Source organism: Megalobrama amblycephala, linkage group LG12 (genome assembly GCF_018812025.1).
Source record: "Megalobrama amblycephala isolate DHTTF-2021 linkage group LG12, ASM1881202v1, whole genome shotgun sequence".
In the NCBI taxonomy this organism is placed as follows: domain Eukaryota; kingdom Metazoa; phylum Chordata; class Actinopteri; order Cypriniformes; family Xenocyprididae; genus Megalobrama; species Megalobrama amblycephala.
In genome coordinates this window covers 8,456,944-8,471,555 of record NC_063055.1, presented here as the reverse complement: position 1 = coordinate 8,471,555, position 14,612 = coordinate 8,456,944, and the positions used below count along the sequence as shown (strand labels likewise).

At 34.7% G+C, this 14,612-nt stretch overlaps 2 protein-coding genes across 5 annotated transcripts in view; both read left to right on the top strand.

The window, feature by feature from the left end:
• Positions 1-12,951, top strand: part of phf19 (PHD finger protein 19) — a 37,651-nt gene extending 24,700 nt beyond the window's left edge. For both annotated transcript variants that reach the window (XM_048209969.1, XM_048209968.1), the window contains exons 14-15: positions 1,142-1,237; positions 11,108-12,951. In XM_048209969.1, the coding sequence (XP_048065926.1) occupies positions 1,142-1,237; positions 11,108-11,441 (430 nt within the window). In that variant the 3' untranslated portion in view covers positions 11,442-12,951. The remainder of the gene's footprint in view (positions 1-1,141; positions 1,238-11,107) is intronic.
• A 683-nt stretch (positions 12,952-13,634) lies between these two features.
• dab2ipa (DAB2 interacting protein a) overlaps positions 13,635-14,612 on the top strand; it is a 129,489-nt gene continuing 128,511 nt past the window's right edge. For 2 of the 3 annotated variants that reach the window (XM_048208852.1, XM_048208850.1), the window contains exon 1: positions 13,636-14,190. In XM_048208852.1, coding sequence (XP_048064809.1) covers positions 13,938-14,190 — 253 coding nt within the window. In that variant the 5' untranslated portion in view covers positions 13,636-13,937. Of the gene's footprint in view, positions 14,191-14,612 lie in introns of all 3 variants that reach the window. The other variant, XM_048208851.1, reaches the window with a different exon arrangement.

Below are 14,612 nucleotides of genomic sequence, written 5' to 3'. Positions count from 1 at the left end.
GTTTGATGGCTCATTTGATACGTCTGCCCTTTCATTTTTGAAAAAGTCGCCTCACCTGTGCTAAAACTGACAGAAATTAATTGTCACCTTTCTATCAATGTACATAATGAGGTCTCAATCAAATTCAGTCTTCCCTCATCATTCTCACGGCAGCAGACAGCACGCTTAACCTTTTCTCATTACCTTTGATTTGAATGCTTAAGCATCTATTTATTGGCCTTCGAACAATCATGCTCATTTGCATCCATTTCCCTTTGAAATATCAGAAAGGTCTCTCACTGTTTCCCCAATCACAACCCCACCCCACCCCACAGAAATTTTTTTTTATTTTTTTTTATCAACACGGTGGGTGAAGCGATTTAATTATACTTTTCTGTAAAGGTTATCATCTCTCAAACAGGCCTGAATAATCAGAGAATTGGAAACTCTATGGGGGAGACAAAGCTTTCAGAGGCGAAAGCAGCTGTCTGAGAGGGATTGTTGAAGAGTATAAAAGAGAAATCTGGAGTTGGTTTCGGCCATAATAAAAAGGGCACGTTGGGTTTCATCACAAAGCCGTGAACTGTAGTTAATGACTGCCATCCTTTGAATGGTAGTCCTGATAAACTCTGGTATAGTCACAATCCCAGCGCTGTATAATGTGTTGAATAGCAAGCAGCAGGTTGGATCAACTGTATTCTTTTGTGTTCTTCAGTAGCCCTACTGCTTTGGCCTCTTGAGTAAGACTGAGATTAAAGTTATTGAGAAAGATAAGATTAGTAACATGAATTCAAATCTGAAGCCACTTTTAGTCCAATAATTGTTTATGTGACTTTTTTTTTTATTTTGGTATATTAATATAATATTTTGAATTAGCTTGACATTTTTATTGTTTATTTTCAGTTTTAATTTTAGTTTAAGTTTTAGTAATTTTATTATAGTGATTAATTTAGTAATTTTTTTTATATATATATTTTTATTTAGCTTTAATTTATTAAACTTAATCTTATTTTATTTTAGTTAGTTGCCCAGACAACATTTCTAATGTTTTCATCTTATATTTCTATATTTTATTGTGATGGTTTTGAGTCATTGAACACTTTTGTTTATGCTTCTTTCCTTGTCTCTGTATCTCTTTATGGATCTTCATCTTCATTCTTAGCACCAGTTCAGGACAGACATTCAGTTTGGACCAGGACTCCACTGACGCAGCCAGTACTTCTGGTTCTGCCACCACCAGCGTCTCCTATGACTTCAGGTACTTTTCAGTTTCTTCAGATCTGCAGACTGCTTTACTAAACCATAAACACGAAATAACAATATGTTATGTATATTCTAAATGCACGTAATATTTGAATTGTTTTCTGTGGCACCAGCTCTCTGTGGCACTGACTAGATTATAATAATCATGTTCTGTTAATGGGTCAGAGCAGACATAATTCAATATTTAGTACATCATTTATGCAGAAACTTTACACTGAATTTTACAATGAAGCACCTTAACTACCCGAAAAATTAAGATGCATTGCGAATTATTTGGGAATCAGATTGTGACTTTTTGAATTAGAATTAGAAATAGAATCAAATCACTAGGTGCATAAAGACACCCACCCCTTTTTTGTATGCTTTTTTAAATGTATGTAACACAACAAAAAACCTTTCTGAATATGTTTATTTAAATACACATTCTTACAGTATGTACAGCCAGTTACATTTCTCAAACAAATTAAAGGGTTAGTTCACCCAAAAATGAAAATTATGTCATTAATTACTCACCCTCATGTTGTTCCACACCCGTAAGACCTTCGTTCATCTTCGGAACACAAATTAAGATATTTTTGATTAAATCCGATGGCTCAGTGAGGCCTGCATTGACAGCAAGATTATTAACACTTTCAGATGGCAAGAAAGCTACTAAAGACATATTTAAAACAGTTCATGTGACTACAGTGGATCAACCTTAATATTATAAAGCGACAAGAATGCTTTTTGTGCACCAGAAAAACAAAATAACATCTTTTCAACAATATCTAAACCAGGGGTCTCAAACTCAAATTGGCTGGGGGCCGTTGCTGTGATTGACACCTCATAGGAGGGCCATTTTAACATTCAAGTACAAGAAAGTGCAAAATTTCATTTCATTGCATTATTTCTCATTTACTTAAAATTTCATTACTAAAATATTTTTCCATACTTAAAAAATGTAAACAGCAGTGTCACTATCATTGTTACATACAATATTAGTTTTTAACAGTTAGTGCAAGTATTTTCCCTTACTTTATTTTAGCTTAAATAATCTTGCACTGAACAACACTCCCTCAATACATTTGTACACTATTCTATTTCTTTCCAGACACCTGGCAGTGCTTCTGCTCACACAGCTGAGCCACATTTGTCCAAGATGCTGTTTGAGCATTGGTAACGTTTATCGGTTGCATCGGATGCGTCTCGGTGGTTTAAATCGACGCTCGCATCTTGCGCGAGTGCTTTTACTGTAATTTAGGCAAGCACGCTCATAATAGAAGCGACGTGGTCGCGCGTGCATGCGGTGTGGCGCGCTCGTTTTTCCAGGTGTGCCTATGCTGCGGCACGATGAAAACATCTCAACTTTTCAGAATGCTGCAAGCGCACTGCAGGTCATGTGACAAGGACCAACCGATGGGCTTCGGCCTTTCCGTAACAACACCGAAAGCTCAGCCAAACAGCTGATCATAACTGTACAGGGCGGGTTTTTATTTCTCATCTCCATATAAATATATCTAGTAGCAGAGCTAATGCAAGGACTAGAAATAATTTTTTTCTTTGGCTGAAACTTCCTAGTCATCATGGAGAGCGCAGCTCATGGTTGCATAGCAACGACACACTCCACGGGAGCCAGCAGTTTGAGACCACTGATCTAAACCAAAATCATGTGATTTCAGTAAACAAGGCTTCGTTACATCATAAGTGTTTTGAAATTTTAATAGTTCATGTGACTTTGGTAGTTTGATACGTGCTCCGAACCACTGATTCGAAACAAAAGATTTGTAAAGTTTCGAAGCTTCATGAAGCAGTGTTTTGAAATCGGCAATCACTATATATTGTTGAAAAGCCCTAATTTTGTTTGAATGAATGTTTGAAAAACATTATTTTTCATATATTTGACATTGTTGCAGCACCTCTGTTCCCAGTCTGTCAGTAACGCTCTGTTTAGTTCCTGTTTCTGTGAAACCCCTCGTTCCTAAAAGCACATTGTGCTCTGATTGGTCAGCTGGACTAGTGTGTTGTGATTGGTCAACCGCTTCAAGCGTGTTTCTGAAATGTCACGCCCCTTACCTTAATCGTGATTTTCAATACACTACTATTCAGGCCACGCCCTTTAATTTTGCGTATGTCTTGGGTGGGAATTATTTAAATGAGGAGTATTGTGAGTGACATGTTTGTTCCCGAAAGAAAACTCAAAACTACAATGAAGGCATTTCAGGGAGTTCAGAAACAGTGCTTACTGATATAGAGAATAACTTGTAATGTTGCCCAAACAGCAACATTACATACTAGAGAAAGTTTAAAATGTAAAAAAGGATAATAGGATCTCTTCAAAAAGGAACTGAATGCATTAACGTATTAGCTAAAAAGAATATTTGAAATCCTTGCTCACATCGCAGCTAAAATATGAACTTGTTTAGCCATGGGGCTGTAGATTTATCAGCTGGTGTGATGTAATCTTTCACAGGCTGTTGCGAATCACCCGTACTCTTGTACATCCTTGCAACAGCGCGATTCAAATAAGTGAAGTTAAAGCCATGCATGTGACATATGAGGTCAACCTAATGCATCTTTTCAGTCCTGGACCATTTCCCAAACCTGCTGGTACCCTGTTGCCATGAAAACCATGGATGCTAACCCTGTACTACAACTTACGTGGTATTGCGGTTCCATTCGATGCGAGCTTCTGGGAGCTAATTTGTCATGACATTTGAAGTGGTGACATCAATGATAGCAGCTAAACCACTGGGCCTGCAGGGTGCCTCTAACCGCTTTGCTTTTTAATAAACATGAGCTCGAGCATTTGTCAATTTGACTCTGCCGCTGGAATGACCGTGGTGGGTTTGCTGGAATTCCAGGCCTGTATCCTCTACGCCTTTCATCTTGCTCTTTCAAAAGTGTCCTCTTCACGGCTACACTGCAGCGTAATCAATATTGCTGTAGTGGGACAATTTGGCAGCGTGGCTGTCACTGTAGATTCTCACCTCCCCTGCTGGGGCTGCACTCTGCTGCCCACAAGTTAAAGAGGAATAACAGGCGTCCATCAACACCTGATGTTGTGTGTAAACGGCCTCTGACAGCTGGCTGAGAAATATGGTGTCAGATTATGGATTATTTATGGTTATGGCCACTTGTTTGCACCTGTTTATTTTAAAGATGGAGTCAGTGGAGGCTGAAAGTGGGAGTGAAACCATGTCTGAACTGAGGATGCCATCAGTCAGTTAGGAATTTTGATGTCGGCCTGTCAGCTTTTGTGCTTGTGTATCTGGGTTTCCTTTAGCGCTGAAGGTCAGAGATATTTTTCAGGGATTTTCAGCCTCTCCCGTGGCATGTTAGAGATTACCACAAATTCATTTGTGTTCTTCATTTTCACGTAATTTCAGTGTGTGTTAATTGAAAATATGTCTACTGTCAATGCACTTAAAATGAACATCGGTAACGCTTTACAGTAAGGTCTCATTTGTTAATTTTAGTTAATGTATGAACTAACAATGACCAATACATTTGTTACAGTATTTATTAATCTTTGTTAATGTTAATAAAAATACATTCATTGTTTGTTCATGTTAGTTCACAGTGTATTAACTAATGTTAACAAACACAACTTCAATGAACAATACTTCAACAGCATTAATTAATCTTAGTTAATGTTAACGAAAGTAGCTAAAACTGGAGTTTCGTCTAATGAAACCTTATTGTAAAGTGTTATGTCTAGCAGGTAAGGGACAGGTTTTACTTGGTCATGAAAAACCTGGAGATAGCAGGGAATTTTAAAATTTTAAAATGGAAAAGTCGTGAAAATTAATATTAAAAAATTGTATAATTTTTAAAATTAGTTTAATATGTAATATTTTATATAATAAATATATTATTTAAAAAAAATCTTAATATTTAGAATTTAAATATATCTTTAAAAAAAATTATTATATATTTGTATTATGTCAATAGTGAATATGAATTTTTTTTATTTATGCTCATGCTTGTGAGTGCAGATTTTTTAATATAGTTTCTTTTTTTTTACAATTACGTGAATTCAACGTGAATATGATCTGCAAATTTGTCTGATTTGTTGTTTTAAGAAGAAAATTTCTAGCATACACAGATCTATTGTATACATATTTTTCACCAAAGTATTTCTGATTTTGGGTCAAATTATTATTTTTTACTATTTATATGGTAAAATGATTTAAACAGATTCTGTGTTATCAGTGCAAGAAAGAATCATAAAAAAGTAACCAGAATCGGCACGTCTAACTGGGCATTGCCTGAGTTTAAAAACCAGATGTAACAGATTTTAAAGTAGTTGTTAGGTATTGGGTAATATTAAGGGATGTAGAATATGGTCATGGAGAATAAGGCATTAATATGTGCTAATAAACAGTCAATATCCTAGTAATAATCATGCTAATAAGCACCTAGTTAGTGAGAATTGGACCCTAAACTAAAGTGTTACCCACTTTTATAAATGGAAGCTAAACAAGTAAAAAAGCATTTCATAACTATTAATAGCAGTGATTAGGAGTTTATTGAGGCAAAAGTCATAGTTAATAGTTAGTTCATGGTGAGAATTGAACCCTAAACTAGGCATGTGATGATATCAAATTTTCATATTGTGATAATTGCTAAAGCTTTTATCACGGTATATTGTATTATCACGGTATTGAAGGAAGTTGAAAAAAAGGGTTGTCATAGTATAACAGGTTTAAGAACTGTTTTTCTTCTAACATAAATATCTCTGAATGTTATTAAATACAATAACAATACACACACAAAAATAAAGTAAAAATTTTCAAACAAATTAAATTGCAAAAGAATTATAAAGAACAACAAATAAGACTTTACCATAAGGTAAAGTTATTATTTAATATTAGTTCATTATTTAATATTAGTTCATGCATTAACTAAGATTAAGAATGAGCAATAGCTACATTTGTTACAGAAGGGAAGTAAGAAATACAACTGATCATTGTTAGTTTTAGCTCAGGTCCATTGAATAATTGTTACAACTTTTGATTTTAGTAATGTTATCAAACTTTAAGAAATTAACATTAACTAAGATTAATAAATGCTTTATAAGTATTTTTCATTATCAGTTTGGTAATAATGATTCAACATGTTAACTAATGAAGTGTTACTGAACAATAACAAGTAATCAGAACATTTTCAATCATTATAGGACATGTTGTAGTCCAGATTAAAATATAAAAATGTTTAAGTCTGAAAATAAATAGCCTATTAAGTCTGTAAGTATTAGATGCTGTGATGAACAACATTGCGAATACAAAAAAACTGAATGGCTGCTTGAAGCATTTCAATTACTGTTCAGTAGCGCAGCTGCTTTGTTTACGGGGTTTCAGGGGTAACCGCTGCATTTCTGCTGTTCCATCAGAGAGTGAATGTGCATTTTCATTCAGCGCGTCTCCTTCACTCCTTCTGCCATGTGCTTCTCATGCACGTTGGGCTTGTTTACATCTGAGGGCGCATCCCTTTGACACCGCATACAGCGCTGTTGTGCATTTTATACGATTGATAAGGAAAATATTCTTAAAATGCATTATAAAAATTTGAATAATCGTAATAAATAATTATTCACGTCTACCCTAAACTAAAGTGTGACCTAAAAGTTTTTACTGTATATTTGTTTATTGTGTGGTGATTGACAACATGACATGTTCCTTTAAATAAATAGTTCACCTAAGAAAAAATTCTGTCATTAATTTTCCCCTCTCATGTCATCGCCATAGCCCTGAAATTTACATCTACTTAAAGGTGCAATCGGACATTTTCGGAGAGGCTAGCAATAGCAAACTAGCTTTCAAATCATAACATCCCACCCTCCCTTAATGCTGCCTTCATGTGCTCTCAGAATTATCATAAATACGAGTTTCCTATGTAAAAAAATTGCACATGAACGCCCTGTCATGTTGAAACTAGAATGCAAAAAGCTCATAATCAGAAGTAGGAATTATCAAATTTCCTATAGCACGAGAAGGCAGTATAAGAGTGCTCTCCAAAGCCACGCCACCTCCAAAACACATGAACACACACACACACATTTGCTCTCAGCAACGCAGCACAAGAGACGGCGTTAAACTACCTCATGTCTCAAAGCATGACAGGCAGGTAGGACATTGTATTATTTCATTCGGGCCGAATATAAAGATTGGATGAACATATTATGGTCCTACGCCTTTCATTGACGATATATATTTATAAAAATACATTTAGACCGTTTAACATAGTGATTGCTATCAGGATATGAGAAGACTTTCAATCAGCATAACAAAAAAATGTTTCTGTAGAGAATCACCTATTGCACCTTTAAGATTCAAAATAATCATTAGAAAAATATGATCGAATTTTTATATATGGATGAACCATTCCTTATGAAATCTTCAGTTCCTCCTCTAGAATTTTTTCCTCTTGCCCTTTCCTTTTTGTCTTACTCACAAAGCTTTGTTTTCATTGTGGAGCGTTATGAACACTGTCGAGCAGAAATTCTCTTCGTTGAGTCACCGCTGTAATTCACCACTTCTCCTGAAGCTCTTCAAGTTCCTGGTAGAGATGCCTCATGTCCCGCAGGCCAGATATTTGTACAGTTAGTAATCCCTTATACTTGTCCTGCATTTTTTCGTTTTGTCACCAGCTGCGCAAGGCCTGGAGAAATCGCAACCAAAGAAAGCAAAGGCCTGTGCGCAGAACATGAGTTTGGATGGATGGCTGGTTTGGGGACTGCCAAACGGCCCCACTCACTCTTTGATATCTTTCCCATAGTTTGTCTTATTTATTTTAGGATATGAATGCTCATTAGTATTCTTGCAGTGGTCCTTAGGGTGTTTGGAAAGAGGCGGAGAGAGAGGGTGGAGGAAAATAAACACGACTTGGATTTTCTCAACTGGAAAAGTTGTGAGGGTCGACAGATCCCTGTCCCCTACTGTGCATCCTCGTTGTGGGCTAGATCAAACACTTCACAAACACATATCTGCTTTCCGTGCTTGGCTTTCATGTACTAATACTGTTTGGCTCTACATCCCAGTTTAGCAGCTGTAATGATTTTGAAATGGAGGTTCTCAGCTTTGGATTTTGATATCTCGCTGTGATTTCCCATGTTACACATGCCCTTGGGCAGAAATGTGTGGTCATTACAGAGCTTATGCAGATTGGAAACTCCCCAGAAGATTTGCAGAATGGAAAAAAAAAAAAACCTAAAAGTCCAGATCTTCTGTATGACCTTTAAAATGCTATAACGCCCACAGAGGCAAGTGAATGGGGACGGTGAATGGCTAAGAAAATAACATTCAGTGTTAAACAGGGACATCTTGTGGTGGACAATTTTAGGGCATCTATGCAATCACACCTTTTTTATATTAAAGTTTCTTTAATATTTTTTTTGCTGGATAATACGTAGAAAAATATATTTTTAAAAAATATTTTATTCAAACAGAACATGGAATAGTGCATGTTTTACCTGAAATAAAAAATAAAATAGCATAAAATACTATTATTTTTTATTTTTGCAGTTTATAGAATGTATACTAAGAGAGTTTGTTAATTTGTTTGTGTGCTTAGAATATCCGGACATTTGTTTGTGATGTATGCAATACTCTATCCCACAATGCAATGCTCTGTTATATTTACCTTCCATTTCTAATGTCATAAATTATCCAGAAGTATTTATAGCTGTGGTTTTATTTATTTATTTACAATGCCATTCAAAAGTTTGAGGTTAGTAAGATTTTTTTTTTTTTTTTAATGTTTTAGATTTTTTTTATTTACTTATTTGATAATAAATAATATTGTGAAATATTATTACAGTTTAAATAATACTGTCTATTTTAATATATTTTAAAATATAATTTATTCCTTTGATGTAAAGCAGAATTTTCAGCATTATTACTTCAGTCTTCAGTGTCACATGATCCTTTAAGAAACATTTCTTGTTATTGTCAATGTTGAAAACAGAACACAGTCAAACCAAAAATTATTCAGACACTAGATATAATTTTTTTTTATATTTTTACTAGTGGGTGCAGGACACTATAGTTCATTTATGTAAGTGAGGATAGCAAAATAAAGTAAACTGTGACATATTATACCCAATAATTTTTCCTACAGTGATAAACTACTGATAAAAATTTGGGACCAAAAATTATTCAGACACTTTGACCTGACCATGTTTTGCTTAAGTGTTATCTGACATTATTAAGATTAATTTTTTCTGACACAGTTTAACTCTGAGATCTTGTCATATTTTATTACCATTTTTAACTATACTGAATAAACAGTATTAAGGAATTAATTGTTCAAGGTGTCTGAATAAATTTGGGTTTGACTGTTTTTGTGGAGACAGTGATGCATTTTATTCACTATATTTTGATGAATAGAAAGTTATCAATTTCATGTGTCCTTGCTGAATAAAAGTACACAAATATAACTGTAAATGAAAACAGGGAAGTAAATGCATAAACCCATGTATGTCAATGACACGGTCATGGGGTTATAATTTACACATTCTGTGGCAAAATGTTAATTCATGAATATTAATTACGTGATGCTGATGTTCCTTGGTAACCTTAGAACATCCAGAAAGTAGCTCAATTAATAAAAGTATTAATTTCTTTAAAAAAAGAGAAAATATTTTCTCACCCCAAACTTTTGAACAGGAATGTATTTATTTATTTTTCCTCACTCTCAGGATTTGATTGGATTGTGAAGATATCGCTTTACTCTGCTTACATGAGCAGAAAAGATTTGAAATATTATAACTATAAAGATATATAAACTATATTAGTGTCCACACCAACGAACGATAATGGTCTATTTATTCTAAGTTCAAATGCTGCGGTTTCAAAGTGTGTACAACATGGTTTTGCTGTTCTTGTTGCATTTACACAGCTTTAACCAGCAGATGTCCTCAGCACGCTATGTTTCGAGTGAATAGCTAGTGTAATCGATCTAATCTAACAGCAAATTTAGCTGATGAAGTCAATATAGTGGAATAAAAACAACACCTAGTCTTTTCCACCGCAACTTCAAAGGGAGCAAGACAATGTTGTCGAAACTAGCGCTGAATACCTGAGGTAATTTTATGTTACACTGTTTGCTAGCCTGGCATAATGATCTTAACGTTAATACTTCTCACCATTTATTCTGAGGGTATGACCGATTGTTTTGTACAGTATCCTTGAAAAAGGGCTATTGACTTGTCAAACAGTGGTGGCTTTTTTTTTTTTTTATTAACTTCTCCACAATGTCGTCTGCCATTTTAAATGCGCAAGCCCTTAAATTTGAATGCATTCTGATTGGCTGTCAGTGTTTTATCGTTCAACAGCTGGAAAAAAAATAGTTCTGAACGTGATTCCAATGATATAATTTCTCTATATCATTATCAGTATAGTTGTGGCATGGACTCTGTTATCCTTTTTATATTTAGAATGTTTTTTAGAACTATAGTCAAGCCAAATTTTATTCAGACACCTTAAACATTTAATTTATTATTACAGTTTATTTACTATGGTTAAAAAAAATGGTAATAAAATATGACAAGATCTCAGAGTTAAACTGTGTCAGAAAAAATTAATCTTAATTATGTCAGATAACACATAGGCAAAACATGGTCAGGTCAAAGTGTCTGAATAATTTTTGGTTCCAAATGTTTATCAGTTTTACTGGTAATCCACTGTATGAAGAATTTTTGGGTATAATATGTCACAGTTTACTTTATTTTGCAATCCTCACTAACATAAATGAACTATAGTGTACTGCACCCACTAGTAAAAATATATAAAAAATGTCTTAATTCTTGGTTTGACTGTATATCATTATCTTAATAGTTATCGTTCTTGGTGTGAACGGGCCTTTATGCTTCTTATGTTCTTTACAGGAAAAATGTGGGCAGTCGGAAGAGGAAGTTGCCCTCCTCTAATTACACTGTGCTGGCCACAAAAAGAGAGATGGTGGAACGTGAGCTGAGCCCCATCAGCATGCCTGGAGAAGAGAGTAACGTCATGATGGAGAACAGCATCGACAGCCACACCTTCGAGAGCATCAGCGAGGATGATTCCTCGCTGTCTCACCTCAAGTCTTCCATCACCAGCTATTTCGGGGCAGCCGGTAGGCTCACCTGCGGTGAGAAGTATCAGGTTCTGGCTCGTAGGATCACACCTGAAGGCAAGGTGCAGTATTTAGTGGAGTGGGAAGGAACTACACCTTACTGAACATCACAGATCAGAGAAGTGGAGCAGATGGGCCACCTGCGGCTCCCCATAGATATTCCCTGTCGCTTTTCGGAAAGTCATAGTTTCACAGTTCTAGTTTTGTTTTTGTTGTTTCCCACAAACCACATATAGTGTTTTTTCTAATATCCTGGTCTTGTCTCAAGTCTTTGTTTTCCTTGAAGTCATTTACAGTGTCCTTTTACGGCACTTTAAACATCACAAACATGATTGATTTTAGTAACACATAGTAACCTTACAAAGTATGGTATTAGGTAGCAGATAAAGGACAGTATTATGCAACGAAGTCATTTCAGTTTAGTTTTCAGATTCAACTGTTCAAGAGCATTCACCCCGAGAGTTTCAGTTAAGTTTTGAGTTGAATAAAACATGGAGCGCTCATCTCCACGAGTAGTTTACTTTAAGTAATTCATTGTTTCATTCATATCTCAGTATTTCTGCAGAAGGAATATATAGCGAAACATTTGTTCACCTAAGATAAACAGTACAGTGGTACTTTTTAGCCGTTAAAATATTAGTCAGCACTTTCGTTCTTTCCTGTTCAACCATGATATTTGAATTTGTTCTCGATGATTATATAACCAAAGTGAAGCAAATACTGCTTTGAGAAGTATTTTTCTATTTTATATGCTTTTGTATGCTCTGGCTTGTCAGATTGGATATACAAGACCTGCTTTGAGAAAGTAGAAGGAAGCTGAAAGTGGAAAGTGATCATCTGCATTTCATTTCAATAGGATTTAGGCTCTTTTTGACATTTGCCCACAGGTGACTGTAAAATCAATGTTTTTACACGCTCTCCAAAGATTGTTGTTATATTTGAGGTGGATCTGTAAGCGGATACGTCCACTTGTCAGATGATTGGATTGACTGGAAAATTGAAAGTTTTGTTCTATAATTTGACTTCATTAGTTTTATAGTACACAACATTATAAAAATACTTTATTATTTACATGTATATAATTGGATATAAGATTAGCCCCATTTTATTATTGCACTATTAACATGTTTTATCAGCTATGCAAGCTATTATTGGATAAATTTACCTATATTTTCTAATTGATTTTAAAGGAAAAAAAATGTATAAAAATATATTTCAAGTATTTACTTTTTACTTTTTTAATATTACCCCAATGGAAAAGCATTTGTGAAATCGATTGCAGATTACAAGAGTTTTGTCAACAAAACAATGTTTGTTTTATTGATTACAAGTTTTTGTACGCCAATTTGATCACATTTAAAGAGGAGTTTTATATTTTGGTTACGAGTTTAACAAGATTGAGAAGAGAGACAACATGTTGTATTTGTAAAAGATTAAAAGTAATTAGTTTTGAATACTTTTATGACTATTTCTATACGTCAAACTCAAAGCTGTACATGGAAAACATGTATTTTTTTTTGGAACAGTGTTCAAACATGTTCAGTGTGCAAACTTGCATGTGTCATTATTCATTCATTCCTGTTTCAGACTATTAAAACAGTTTGTCAGCAATAATTTTAAAGGTGTGGTCTTCTGTATTTGTACCATCATTTTCACAGGTGTGATGTTCTTTATTCTGCATAATTATTACACAAATATAACTGTAAATGAAAACAGAAGTACAGTAGCCATGATGGGTTAGATTTTTCATCTCATGCTAGTGTAGAACTTTTTGAGGAAATTTTTTATTTATTTTTTTTCTTGCCAAGAACATCTACTTTAATTTCTTTTTAAAAAATGTTTTAATATATGCATAATCCCCTGTATGTCAATGACATGGTCATGGGGTTATAATTTACACATTCTGTGGCAAAAGGTTAATTCATGAATATTAATTACATGATGTTGACGTTTCTTGGTAACCTTACACTGCCTTCACAACAACAACAACAACAACAACAACAACAACAAAAATGCTGCCTTCACGTGCTATAGGAAATTTGATAATTTCCATTTCTGAAGTCGTGATTACGAGCTTATCACTTTCAAGTTTCTACATGAGAGGGCGTTCATGTGCAGTTTTTACCTAGGAAACTCATATTTACCGAGAGCACGAGAAGGCAAAGTAGCTTAATTAATATTCATGAGCCTTCGCAATGGTTAAATTCGGCATCTGTTAGCGTAAATTTTCAACGTCTGCCAACCACCCAATCAGGTACGCCTACTGGGCGAACGTAATATTACGCAATTAATATTCATGAGCCAGACTTTCACGAAGTTATGTTTACTTGAGAGGAAACAAGGGGATAAGAGAAAGGCAACATTTCTTAATTACTAATTTCTGTGACATTTGATTTAATATAATCATTGTGTAACTGCTCTCCAGAATTCAGTACTTGAAAATACAAAACAACTGTCCAAATGAAAGCGTCGGTCTTTTTAAAAAAGCAAGGTTCCTTTTTTTTTTTAAAGAGAGAGATTTGTTTTTGTGGACAGATTACTTACTTTCTTCGCCAGAGAGTTTAATCCATTAATTTAATTAAGGTATTACATGACGTGTCATGTCCCCTTCACTCTCACGCGCGTCTCAAACGGGTCAACAATCTGCACGCGCAAACCAGCGTCATTCGTTTTACATTATCCAAAAGTTAATTTTGATGTCGCATTTTGTTATTATGAGGCGTCCATCAGGTGTGCAAATGTCCAGGAACGTTTCATGTTGTGGAGTGCAAGCTGACAACATGTTTAGTGGTCCAATTACTATGTCACCACACATCACCCGCTGTCAGCACCAGGGCTGGATGAGGGTCACAGGTGAGTACATCATTTGTTTCGGGCTGAAACGTGCTTAGTCAAGTAATCTTTTATATATTATCAATTTGTTTGCTTGTATGAAGAAGTTTGTCTGCCGTATGTTTACTGTGGTTGTTTTGTTTGAGTTCAGTGAGCATATTCCTGAGGCCACTGAGGCTGTATCAGTATATTTTAAAGGGTACTAATTCCTGTATGTACATATACAGTATCTTACAGTCTCTACAACAAAAGCTATTAAAGATTATTACATTAAAGATACAGGTAAACTGACTTTTTGTTATGTTTAAGCACATTGTCACACTCAGTCTGTTCATTAAACAGCTTTTCAAAAAAAAAAAAAAGATAAAAAACATTAAACAGCAAAAAATGGAAAAGTATGCAATGGACAAATATCAAACTTTTGATTTGTCGAAAAATAGTGG